The sequence below is a fragment of the Gopherus evgoodei genome, chromosome 6 (assembly GCF_007399415.2).
Source record: "Gopherus evgoodei ecotype Sinaloan lineage chromosome 6, rGopEvg1_v1.p, whole genome shotgun sequence".
NCBI classification, from domain to species: domain Eukaryota; kingdom Metazoa; phylum Chordata; order Testudines; family Testudinidae; genus Gopherus; species Gopherus evgoodei.
The window spans coordinates 109,664,663-109,677,951 of record NC_044327.1 but is presented as its reverse complement, the minus strand read 5'-3'; the positions used below and the strand labels follow the sequence as shown (position 1 = coordinate 109,677,951).

The following is a 13,289-nucleotide window of genomic DNA, read 5'->3' as shown; positions in this document are numbered from 1 at the left end:
TTCAAAGTTGCTGGAATGAAACCTTTTGGTTTTACTAATGGGCTAGCAGTGTGTTAGCCTCTACTCTTCTGATACATTAATTTAGTTTTCATGCACCTGAAAGTTTTTTTAAGGGCTAGTCTGCACTAGAAGTGCTATAGTGGCGCAGCTGCACCAATAGAGGTGTGCCACTGTAGTGCATTTGGTGAAGATGCCCTATGCCAATGGGAAAGAGCTCTCTTGCCAGCATAATAAAACCACCTCCATGTCGGCAGGAAAAGCTCTCCTGCTGACAAAGCACAGTCCACACCAGCACTTAGGTCAGCGTAACTTACATCACTCAGGAAGGTGGCTTATTCAACCCCCTCAGTGACATAAGTTACACCAAACGTACGTGGTAGTGTGTACCAGCCCTAAGATACTTTCTAAGACTGTCTGCTGCTCCTATTCCTGAGCATCATGCCGCCACAAGGAGACTGGGACTTTCTAGGAGTAAAGCTTATTGAACAATAACCTTGCTGAATTAGAACTAAGCATTTGTAAATATACATGGTTCATATACCTGCATTTCAGGATACTGGCAAAACATCCCCTCACCGTAGGCATCCGTACCTTCTGTTCAGAACCCTTATTTCCCACATCCACACATAGACTAAGTGGCTTGTGCACTATGTTACAATCCAACTCTGATCCAACATCTGCAAAATTGGGCCCTTTGTACACACACTGCCCCATCACTAGGAAATGGTGAGGGCTTTATCTTGTGACTGTTACTCATATTAAGCATCCAACTTGTGCACAGCTAAAAAGGATGGTCAGCTAAAGAATAGTCTTTGCTAGATGTTCTAGGTTAGATTCTTCCTCTGTTGGCAATAATCACTCTCTCAGCTGTAGAAAAATAAGTCTTGTCTTGCCCAGTTCACACAGAATGGTTGTGTCTCCCATTCCTGTCCTGACACAATAATCCTAAAAAAAAAAAGTTTTCCTCTTTTTGCCCTAATTCCAAATCTCCAAAAGTAAAGTAGTTGCACTCGTTAAATGTGGTAGGGACTTTGGTATTGCTTTCACAGAACTAAGGAGTTCAAGAACATTCTGAAGCCAAGTGCTCTCTCTTTATTAGGCTAAAGAAAGGAATAAAGGGCTTTTTATACTCTAGTATAATTAATCAAGGGCTGATTGACAGAAATTTACCAAATGGCCCAGGTTGATATTTCCTTGTTGTTTGAGTCCTGTTCTACTAGAGAGATTTCTGTCTCCTAAGCAGCAAGTAGATCAGTATCTTTCTTTATAGTTAGAGGGCAGTGATTTTGGTGACAACATTCCAGCAGCAGAGCAAACCTTTTACCTGTAATTGAAGTCAATAGAAATTAAACTTGTAGCTAAGTTCAAATCTGACATTATGCTACATGCATGTATCAAAATATTTGCAATTTCCAAGATACAGCGTGCACACCCATGTGTCTTAAAAATTGGAATCCTGCCCTCAATTATTGCTCTCTGCAACTGTTTTTAGCCTATTTCCCATTAGTATATAGAAAATTGTAATTTTCTTTTACTCGTTTCCAGTCCAAATTCCTTTGAGCATTTCCACACGTTTTCAAAGTCACATTTCACAAAGTCAAAAACATTAGTGTTGCTTCCTTTGCTACTTTATCCTCCTGAATATTCTAATTCTAATAATTGTGTGAACACCACATTCTAGATACTTCTTAATCTCCCACTTTATTTACTGCACTTGGCTCCTTTTCTCGGATGAGAGCCAGAGGAGCCTCATTTCAGATTTTTTTGGGGGGTTTAAGGCAGACCCTTTGTATAATTTTAGCATAGTTTTTCTTGTGTAAACAGGCTCTTTTGGGCTGGAATGGGAGAGCTTCAGCATAATATCAATACATGAGGATGTCTTTTTCCACTTCAAAGGGCAATTAATATGAATTGTATAAATAAAATTATGGCATTTGTTTTTCAGTTTTGCAAATATTTTTAAATGGAGCAGTTTTAAATGAATTTTTGATCTTTTTCAGTTTTGCATGCATCATAATTTGGAATAGTAACTGTCATAGGCCCATATGCCCCTGTCATGGAAGGAGGGAAGAAAGCTAATTAAAATACAGCAGTTCTCTAAGAGCCATGTCGTCTCTCACTCCTCTGGTCTGTGGAAGCAGTCAGGTGGCAGACCACCCCTTCCTAGCCATAGTAGCATGACAGACCTACCATTGGCTGCCAGCTCACCACTGTGCTCTGAGACACCAATAAAGGGAGATTACAAAGGGTTCAGGTGAAATTAATATTGTCACAAGCAGGATTAACTTTCTTTGATTTTTTTAATGCAGATCTTCAGCTGTTCTTGGGGCGGAGCATGCCAATTAATGCAGCTAATTGGCCATGCAGATCTTTCACAGTGGGAAGAAAGTGGCTAAGGGAGGGATGAAAAGAGCATTCACTGCCTGTATCTGCTTTTTCTCTTACTCCCATAACTGCACCATGATTTCTTTGTAGTTTTGCTCTTTGTGCAAACAGACCTTAATTCTTACTCCCTAATAATACCTTACAACCTTGCACTTTATTTTATACCGGCGGTAGTTATTCCACAGTTAAGATTAAAGCTAGCTTCCCATTAGAAGGTTGAATTTCTGTCCACCCTCAGCTTCCCAAAAAATAATGAATGCCCCCTGAAATTTCACAGCCACATCTCAGCCCAGGATACTTGTAAGTTTCTTGGAAGTTTGGGAAAATCAGAAAAAAGTGCTTAATGTGATACATCCTAATTCTGAGCGTGGGTCAATACAGGCGGTAAGAAGTGCTAAGGTGTCTTTACATCACCTTTTCAACCTGGAGGTAGCCAGGAATCATTCTTCTCCTCTATGAAAGTTAGAACAGTCCCAACCATCATAGCATCCCAGAGCAGCCAGTTTCGTGCACTCCTGCTCAGTTTTGTAATGAGTAATCTTGTGGTATATATTGGTATGTTGTGGAATTTTATAGTCTCCTAAAAAAATTGTTTTTAACATTTGGATATATGTGTGTGTGTATATATGCCGTGTAAATCAGGTGGGTTAAGAGTCAGGGATGAAGGATTTTGTGCCATTGAGGAACTGACTGAATGCCTAATCATTAAATTCAGAGGGAAAATAGCTGAGCCAAACGTATTTCCCAGTGTTACAATTTGTCCAGGACACTGAAATTAACATCCCTGCTAGGAAAAAAAATCAGAAGATATGTAATGACAAATTGTCACTATTAAGTCAGTAGACACAACATTTAGATGTTGTAAAACCAGACTTTCAAAACTTAATTTTTTCTCTTCAGCTGTTTGTAGTATCATAGGTAAGAGTGTATGTTTTTAATTTTATTAATATTGTAACTCCAGATGTACCCCTTAAATGTAAAAGCAACTCCATATAACTACCAAACCTCTGTGTCAGACAAAGTTAATTTTAATTAATTTATTGTTTCTTGAAGAAATCATGCAAATAAGCAGCGAGGGACTTTCTTAAATAATATTGCTTAATTATATTTTAAATGCTTTTAAAGACAATAGATGTTACTGTATTAATGTCAATAAAAATAAACAGGTCTTCACCATGAAATTACAGTTTATTGAAAATCTAAAGATATGATATATTTTAGACTACATAGGTGTGTTAAATAAATTTGCTACCTGGGTACTTAGCATGATGTTGACAGAGTGGTGTTCCATCAGCAGTGCTGACATAAAAATTATAGTTTAGACAAACACTCTGTCAAGAAAGCCCACTTGGCTGCTGTTATGGTGGCCTGTGATTATGGAGTCTGACTACCACTGTCAAAATGTCTTTTTATGCATTTCAGTATCTCTTCTGCTGACAGGCCGCTTATCTCGCTGTACGGGTGGCCAAGAACAGCAAATCAAAATGACACAATTCAAACAGACCCCAGCACATATCGTCATGGCCACTGAGGCAGAAAGTAATTGGCACTTTTGAAAGAGAAGTTTCGCTTTTTTAACGAAAAATATTTTTTATCAGCAACTCCTGCTGTCACTGTTTTATCTTATAGGTTCAAAACAGAACCTGAAATAGGATTATTGTGTTTTTTTTTACCCCTTTCAAGTACCTCTTGAGCTGAATATTTGACGTTTCAAATTGAGACCATGAAGATTAGCAGGAAGCTTTAATAAACTCTAAAGTTGTTGGCATTTTTATCTGCTGTACTTGTTGCATACTATTATAGTTTAATTTGATCTCCTAAATCACTAATCCTTTGCTCAGCTTTGGAGACTTTATCTATGAATTATGAACATTATGTTATACTGTCAAATGGGTCCTGCTCTGAGTTTGTTTTATAAATGTTATTCCTCTAGCTGCTTGCTGTTTTCACTTACTGCTTTTAACATTTCTGCCATTTTAGACAACAAGTCCTCACTGTCCTCCAGTGGGGTTGACTTTCTTTGGTTGCTGGACCATTGGAAAATTTCACCTGTTTTACTCTGCGTCTAGCTGAAAGCAAAATGGGAGAGAGTGGGCTGATTTTGAACTCTTTTCCATTCAGTTAAGAGTTTAAGGCCACTGGCAAGTTAAAGGAATATAGTGGAATAAGGATGTTCCCTAAAAAATTAGGAAGCCACACATGAGCTCTCTGGATCTGACTAGAGTGACCAGACAGCAAATGTGAAAAATCGGGACTGGAGTGGGAGGTAATAGGAGCCTATATAAGAAAAAGACCCAAAAATCAGGACTGTCCCTATAAAATCGGAACATCTGGTCACTCAAGATCTGACTCCAAGTGTAACTGTCACATTACCTCATCAATAACTTTCAAATCATTTCATAGCTACTTCATTTAACTTTTAATAGACATGTTTTAAAGCATCATAATAAGGAAACCTAAATGAAGGGAAACAACTCAGATATACTGTTGCTGCTGTAATAAGTAGAGCTGTGAAAAATCCAATGTTTTGCCTATTTCTTTTCAATTCCCAGTATTAACCCCCCGATTACCAATTTTTTTCCAGTGGTTCAGTATCAACACATAACAAAATGCAAAAGAAACATCTCTTACATGCTCCAGTTTACCTTAATAGTGGGATGCTGGCTGCGATTTTTAATCTGATACATCTAATGGAGCTATGTTCTTCCTATAGTTAGCCATTTCACTATATCTTATTGGTACACTGACTCATCTTAAATACAGCCTTGCACTCTTTGATAGCAGAAGTGGTTAGGGTTTAAGCTACCATAGTACATTCAAAGACATTATGTACTCCTGAAACATGTTCTCCCATGGATTCTCTTTGCTTTCCCGCCAAAAATGGTTTATGTAGAAAGCAGAGAAGCCGCACCAGTGCTCACTCACCCCTCCCCGGCAGCAGGGGCACGTCTATTTGGGCAGCTGGGGGAGAGGTAAGTCACCATGATGGGGGAAAGGGCAGGGTCTAGGGATGCCCAGCTGCCTGAGGACGTTAGTCCTTGCTGAGCTGGGCGGTGGGAGGGAAGAGGACAATGGCGATGGAGCATGGGTCAGATCTACCCCAAACACCTCCCCTGGCTGCAGGAAGCTCTCCACTAAGGGAGTGGCGGGTCTTGAAAGGGGGGGTCTGGGTGCAGGGGGTGAGACTCAGTGGAGTGGGGGTTCCGGGTGCGTGCGGGGGGAGGCTTGGCAGTGGGATTTGGGTGTGAGGGGGTATGCAGATGCACAGGAGCTGGGTGGACAGGGGGAGCAGCTCAATGATCCCTCCCTGTACAATGACTCTCCCCCCACTTCCTGGCCCTATCACTCTTCAACCACAGGGTGAGAGGTCACTGTACGGGGAGCTGCTCCCCCTGTCCACCCAACTCCTGTACATCTGGGCCCTCCTGCTGAGCCTCACCCCTCTGCACCTGGAACCCCCCCTCTGAGCCCCTCCTACATTGGGAGCTCCCACACACCCAAAGCCCCACCCTGAGCCTTACTCCTGCGTTGGGAGCTTCCTACACCCAGACCCGCCACCCCACTGAGGCCCAGCCAGCTGTATCCTGACACCCCCTTCCCCAGCATCCAAACCACTCACTTGAGCTCTCCACACCCAGACCTCCCATCCCCCTGCTGAGCCCTAACCACCTTCACCTAGATTCCCCTGCAGAGTCCCACTCCCCGTGCACCCAGAACCCCCCTGAGCCCCTGTGCATCCAGATCCCCACGCCACATTGCCCGCACCCAGATTTAATCACACAGAACCCTGGTACCCTTTAGGTAATTCTGAACCTAGAATTTTTAAAATTCTGTATATTTTATTTGTCCGAATTACAGTAACACAATAACAATATAATCACACCATTTTCAATTATATTGGCAATTTCAAAATACTTGTCATCAAATAATTGAAAATGTCGTGATTATATTGTGTTATTTTGACAAATAAAATATACTGAATTTTAAAATATTGTGCACAGAATTTTTAGTTTTTTGATGCAGCAAACCTTGATGCCAAATCTGCCCACATATCTGCACCAGCGACACCATCACAGGACCTAACCAGATCAGCCACACCATCACCGGTTAATTCACCTGCACGTCCACCAATTTAATATACGCCATCATATGCCAGCAATGCCCCTCTGCTATATGCATCGGCCAAACTGGACAGTCTGTACGGAAAAGGATAAATGGACACAAATCAGATATTAGGAATGGCAATATACAAAAACCTGTAGGAGAACACTTCAACCTCCCTGGCCACACTATAGCAGACCTTAAGGTGGCCATCCTACAGCAAAAAATCTTCAGGACCAGGCTTCAAAGAGAAACTGCTGAGCTTCAGTTCATCTGCAAATTTGACACCATCAGCTCAGGATGAAACAAAGACTGTGAATGGCTTGCCAACTACAAAACCAGTTTCTCGTCCCTTGGTTTTCACACCTCAACTGCTAGAACAGGGTCTCATCCTCCCTGACTGAACTAACCTTGTTATCTCTAGCTTGCTTGCATATATATACCTGCCCCTGGAAATTTCCACTACATGCATTGACGAAGTGGGTATTCACCCACGAAAGCTCATGCTCCAAAACGTTTGTTAGTCTATAAGGTGCCACAGGATTCTTTGCTGCTGTCTCTTGGGTGTAGTTGAAACTAAGCACCAGCTGCTGTATTGTAATGCCATTGCAAAGACTAAATGTTAAAGTAAAACAGGATTTTTTAAAAAAATTAACTGATTTTAAAATTAGATGGAATTTAGAATAGGATTGGATTAAATTACACCAGGGCCCTACACACATCAAGGCTCCTTATAGCCTTGCCCTGCCCCTGTGCCATGGCCCTCATTCTCTTCTAGAGAAGCAGGGGCAGTGAATTGGGACCGGGGTTGTATCTGCATGGTTCAGGCTTCCTGTATTCTCCTCCTGCTACATACACAGTTTTGGGATGGAGTTGGCAGAGTTCCCAAGAACAGTGGGTTGTAGAGTTATCACACCATCGAGATTCATAAGGAAGTTCATACCTTTCAGAGCTATTGTTTCAGGCTGTCTGTGGACTAAGGCTCACATTCTCATGCTCGATACACATTTTCAGTCTTTTCCTTGCAGGCATGAGGGCTAGAAAATTAGGGTGTTGGGTTTTTTTTTAAATGAAAGCTGAGATTCTGACTTCATCATGTGACTTCAGGAGCAGGATCCCTTGGTTTCAGGACTAAAGTGCCTGTGCTTTAATACATTCTTAGTTTAGGTTGCTCACTAAACACCTACCTACTAAAATTCTAAATTAATTCTAAATGTAAAAGCCAAGTTAACTGTGAGTCTTAGGATATATACAGTGCTTATTAATTTAATTCTTTATAATGTGAGGATTTTCTCCTACTATCTTCACATATTTAGTGCCCAAGGCTGCAATGTTCCATCATCTGAGTAGTCCATATTTGCACAGTTGACTTCAGTGGGACAACTTGTATGAAGACTTATAAAGATTTAGTTCCTAGGATTCAGTATTTTAGTCTTTCAGGGTAGTGTATACTTCTGGCATGATCCTAAAAATCAACATGAGTATTTTTTGTCACGTGTTGTAAAGTAGATTTATACACCAGTGGTATAGTAAAGTTATTTGACTGTTCAGAGCTTGTATATGCTCAGTTTTGAATAAATTACATTCTGGAGACATTTTACTGTTTCAGAAGATTTATAATGCTGTGTTTTATGGCAGTTTCTTCTGCCTGCTCTGAAGCACGTGCCACAGTGTTTTTAAGTGTGCTGTGCATGTTTGACAAGCTAGAATTTTAGCAATTCCCATCAGTGCATGAGGCACAATGTCCCAAGATTTGTTATTGTTGGCTGATATCCAGTACCATGCTATAAAATACATTTACTTGACAGAAGAAAGTGGTGAACTGCATTAACTACAAAGTTTTTAAAGGCTGGCTAAACTCATGCAATAAATATTAATAAACGAAAAGGCCACTTACCTTTAACCTTGAATTCTGCTATTAGCTGTGTGTGTTTAAAATTACTGTAGCATTTGAGTAATAACTGATATTGCAACAAATAAGAATTGTTTTTTTAAAAAATAAACAGCTTATTAACAGGCTGACATTGACTGCATCGGTAACTTGTTATTGCAAATGACGGATTATGGAGATGCTGAACTTCAAGAAATTTAACTTTACATGCCTACTAGTTGCTGCCTGTAAAATGAACTTTGACCTTTAATATAGCTGTATATTTAACCTTGCATACCTGTGGAAGCATGGAGAGGTGTCATTTTTTTAAACTACTGTGTCTGTGTGATGTGTGGGATGAGGTTTATATTAGGGATGTTTCAGAAGGCTCTATTAACTGCCACTTCATTCAGGCTCAGCACTGTGAAACCTGTTTCTCAATAAATAATTGAGAAAAGCCTGTATTTGTCTTATAGCCAAAAGAAGGTCCAACTGATTAGGGCTTAACAGATTTTTGTTTTTTCAGGATCAGGCATTCCACTAGCATATTAGCACATGGCTCATATTTAACATCTAAATGAAATTGTATTGGGGCTAGGCCAGGAATAGGAAGGAAACTTGGGAATGGGACAGGAAAGTATTGGGTGGGGGTGGAAGGCTTGAAAATTGGCAATGGGGGAATATATAGCCATTGACTTAAAGGTCACCAAAGTAATATAATAACTCCGTAAAATGTCTCCAGTCTCCCAAGTTTACAGTATTCTGTTTCATTTACACTCCTTATTATAATTTAAATTGTTATACTTCTCTTGTTAAAACTAAAGTGAACACCTGTTCTGTGGCTTGTATAAGATATTTTGTGCAAAAGCACTCTTTCTCACGCCCCCATCTCAATAGATATATAAATATAATTTAATAAACAAATGATTATTCCAGGTTGAAAGGTTCTCCTGGGCAAGGTAGAACAGTAGGCTTGGAAGGAGGTTATGAAAGATGATTGAGCACATTTCAGTGAAATAATATCATGAGCATGAATCCTTTTAGCTCTAGATACATTTATTAGATAGTTAATACAAGTCCTGTCAACACTATAACCCTCAGCCTTAGAGTTTATTTATCTCTGTATAAGGTAGTTATCTCAAACAACAAGCACTCTCCAATTATCTAAATACATAAAGTTTATTGTTTAGGTGAACATTAAGATTTGTTGTCGCTCATGGTAAATAGTGGTCTTTGCTTTATTTACCTCCTCAGTCAATCATCTTGACCTTTCAAAGAGATTTTTCATTTTGGTTTTGTAATTCAAACTGAAATCTAGTTTTCATAGTTTCATAGATTATAAAGCCAAAAGGAACTGTTGTGATTATTCTGATCTCCTGTATAACACAGGCCACAGGACTTCCCTGAATTAATTTCTGCTAGAACTAGAGCATATCTGGTGATATGTCATATGGATGAATATGTTGAATGTGTAAAACAACGAGGTACTAAGGCCCTGACAGTCTAAAATGAGTTTGTGTACTGATGAAAATAGGGGTGGAGTATAGGCTGAGGCATTCACTACAGGCAGAGACTGAAATTGGATTAGTTCTTTAGGACATCCTGGGGAAAGAAGAAATCAGAATGAAAACTGACTGTTTTTAAGTTGTTGCAGAGTCAATGAGTGAGAGAGCAGCATTGTGTGTGAAAGTTTTAGTTCTATAGGGAAGAAAGACTATATGAAATAAGACTCAGGACAAGGGCTTAATTAATTATTTTTAAAAAACCCTCTCAAAGTTGTATGCTATATCTTTTTTCAAGAGCTAAATGGTTTGAGACACAAAAACACTAATCCAATATCAATATGTAATTTTATTTCAGAGTGTTGTGCGTTGTCTTTGGCATCCCAAGCTAAACCAGATCATGGTTGGTACAGGAAATGGATTGGCTAAAGTATATTATGATCCAGTCAAAAGCCAGAGGTATTTAATAATTACATTATTATCATTAAAACCATGTTTTTTTCTCAACCTGAGACAGACCATATTAAAAGTTGAGGAAATTAGTTTATGAGCATTTGTGAGGCAGTGAGTAAAAAATAGTAGCTTATGATTTTCAGAAGCAGTGCATTTTCCATTGAGCCTCTGATTCCACTGTATACTTGGATATTAAAATTTGGAACATTATCTGAGGTTTTGAATACTTTCCATGAGGTTCCATCAGTGTACTGTGTGAAAACTGATTTAGGAATGCCCAACTAGCATATCCCTCACAGTCCCCAAAGACTGTTGAAGTGGTGTTTGTAAAAAGACTGTTTAATGTAGTCATACTTGTTTTTCTGAAGTAGCATTTTGTTTAGGAGTCCAACTCTCAGTTTGAATTTCAGTGGTCTGTGCAGTTATGCTGAAAATCCAAATTTGAGAAAAGGTGAGGAATGGAATGAGAGAATTTCCCATCCACTTCGCTTTCTTTGCTGCCTATGGCCAGTAACTGCATAGTTAAAGGATGGAAAGGCAGAAGCAATTAATGAAAAGGGAAGCTAGCAGTTGACAGTGGCAGGATGAATTTAAAGACGCTGCCTTGTTTGGAATTTAACGTCCTCATCGCATAGTTTTTCTGCCAGTCCAGCACATTTTCCTGCTGGCAGATGGAGAGAGCACAACTGATTTTCTGATTGTCCTTTCCCACCTGTACGTACAATGCTTCGTTCATTTGCATGCTCAGATGCTTCTCTCTCTAGCAGCCAAAGGAGTATTATACTCTAAATTTCAAGCTGTCATTCATATTGGATGCTGATTGCAACCTGAATGCTTGATTGTGGGGACAAGCTCAGGTTCCCAAGATTTCTGGGGCCCAAGTGTTTTTTCTTTCTGCGTATATTTTTGAGGGCTTTGTAGTGATTTGACATCAGAGCCTGGGTTCCTGCTCCTACATAAACAAATGCAGCAGGATTCCAACCCTGAAGTCTGAATGGAAGAGACACACTCTTGTCTGTGATAGTTTCCTGGTTTCATTTTTTCCTTTTCCTTCACAGATATATAGCTTTATAAAGAAAGAGTGCACCAATTTGTCAGTTACAATTTAAGTTACTTCCAACAAGACCTATGCAAGCTTTGCCCCATAGTTCTGTCAGGGCCTCTTCATTTAGACCGCCAATACTTTGCTGCTGAATGAGGATAATAGGGTTGAATAGTTGCAAATTGTGTGGTGGTTTTTGGGCTGTGGACAAGCAAAGCATAAGATGAAACTACCACATTCATATCCACCTCTGACTTTAAGCCACATTATAACAATTTCATCAACCTCTCGAGCCTCCCTTACATACATACATACATCATACATTTGTAAAAGTACTGTTCAACCTGGCAGGGATTTTATCTTGAACAAACACTTTCTACTTCTATTATAATGAAATAAATTATGTCACTTTATTTTTTACCATAGAGGAGCAAAACTATGTGTGGTTAAAACAAAACGAAAAGCCAGACAGGCAGAGACTCTTACACAGGATTACATTATAACACGTAAGTAATTTGAACATATATTTGTAAGATTAGACTCGTATGCATTTCTCAGGCTTTTACCTTTATATTTCCCCATCTCAAAAAGTCAAACTATCGCCATATTGCGCATTGTTTTTACACTTCATAGGAGACTAGGTATAGCCCAGAAGAAGTCCACCATACTACACAGCATATGAAAATGTTCTTGCATATACGCTGTATAGTTGTTAATATCATTATTTACAAGGTGCAAATACAGACTTGATCTGATGAAATTCTGGATGGGCTAAAGTTTTCCTTCAGAAAGCCAGGATGGCTTTTTAAAGTTTATATATGTTTCATACAAAAAACTCCATGAAAAATACTTTGAGATTGCAAAGACAAAAACTTAGAAGTCAGGGAAAGACAGGATTAAGGTGGTCTATGCGTGTTGATGAAGATCTCTGACACTTGGGAGCATACAGCGTACCAATAGAATGTTCACAGAGTTAAAGGACAAGTCTTGAAGACATTCTACTAAAAATGTGGAAGTGATGATTTTCCAGGTCTTAGAACTCAGCCAAAGATATGTGGAATTTTTATCTGAACAGATAAAACACCACTCAGAACTACCCTCCTGCAAAATATCAAGTTTATACTAAACACTGTGAAGATGCTAGGGCTGCTCAAAGAAATGGTCAAAAAAATGTTAACATTGGCAAAATTACCTATTCGTCCGGAACCTCACTCTTGGAAGCAGCTAACCCATATTTACTGAAACTTTCCAAATTTCAGTATGGAAGATTTTCCGCCTCAACAGTTAGTTTGGCAAAATTATAAGCACATGAAAAGAGGGGCTTTATAATGGGTAATTTTAGGCAACCTTAACTGTAACATTGAACAGCCTATAATAAAAATAGTATCTATACGTTCATTAATTAACGTTTGCATTTGAAAGTGCTTCAATTATGCAAATTTTCAAAAATTGGAGCCTAAACATCCATTGGGACAGCGGCCTCTGAGTCAGTTAGGAGCTTTAAAAAATCCCACCATTGGGTACTTAGGTATGGATTTCTCTAGTTTTTTGAAAATACTAACTTTATCATGAGGGTTTGTCTGGCTCTTTGTTGCACATAACCCGGTAAGAACAGATCCATACTAAGTAACGTACTGAAAATGTTTCTAAACTGATAGAATTCGGAGTTTCACTTGACAGTTTTTTTTTGTAGGTTTGTTGCTTGTTTGGAAGCTTTTCAGAAGCCCCCTCCTTACAGGGAACATAAAGCATCGTTTACCAAGAAAGCACAACAAACCATATTTGAATTTCAGAATTGCATATACTGATTGCTCAGAATGCAGGAATGCCACTTGAGGGATTAGGTATTACTTTTAAAATACAGATATATTATTACTCAGCTAGATTTTCCTCAAACAAACTTGACTCCACATATGGCAAAATCTTGGATCTGTAC

At 39.2% G+C, this 13,289-nt stretch overlaps 1 protein-coding gene across 2 annotated transcripts in view; it reads left to right on the top strand.

The window, feature by feature from the left end:
- Positions 1 to 13,289, top strand: part of WDR70 (WD repeat domain 70) — a 258,843-nt gene that overhangs the window by 228,343 nt on the left and 17,211 nt on the right. For both annotated transcript variants that reach the window (XM_030567828.1, XM_030567829.1), the window contains exons 14-15: positions 10,217 to 10,317; positions 11,780 to 11,859. In XM_030567828.1, coding sequence (XP_030423688.1) covers positions 10,217 to 10,317; positions 11,780 to 11,859 — 181 coding nt within the window. The remainder of the gene's footprint in view (positions 1 to 10,216; positions 10,318 to 11,779; positions 11,860 to 13,289) is intronic.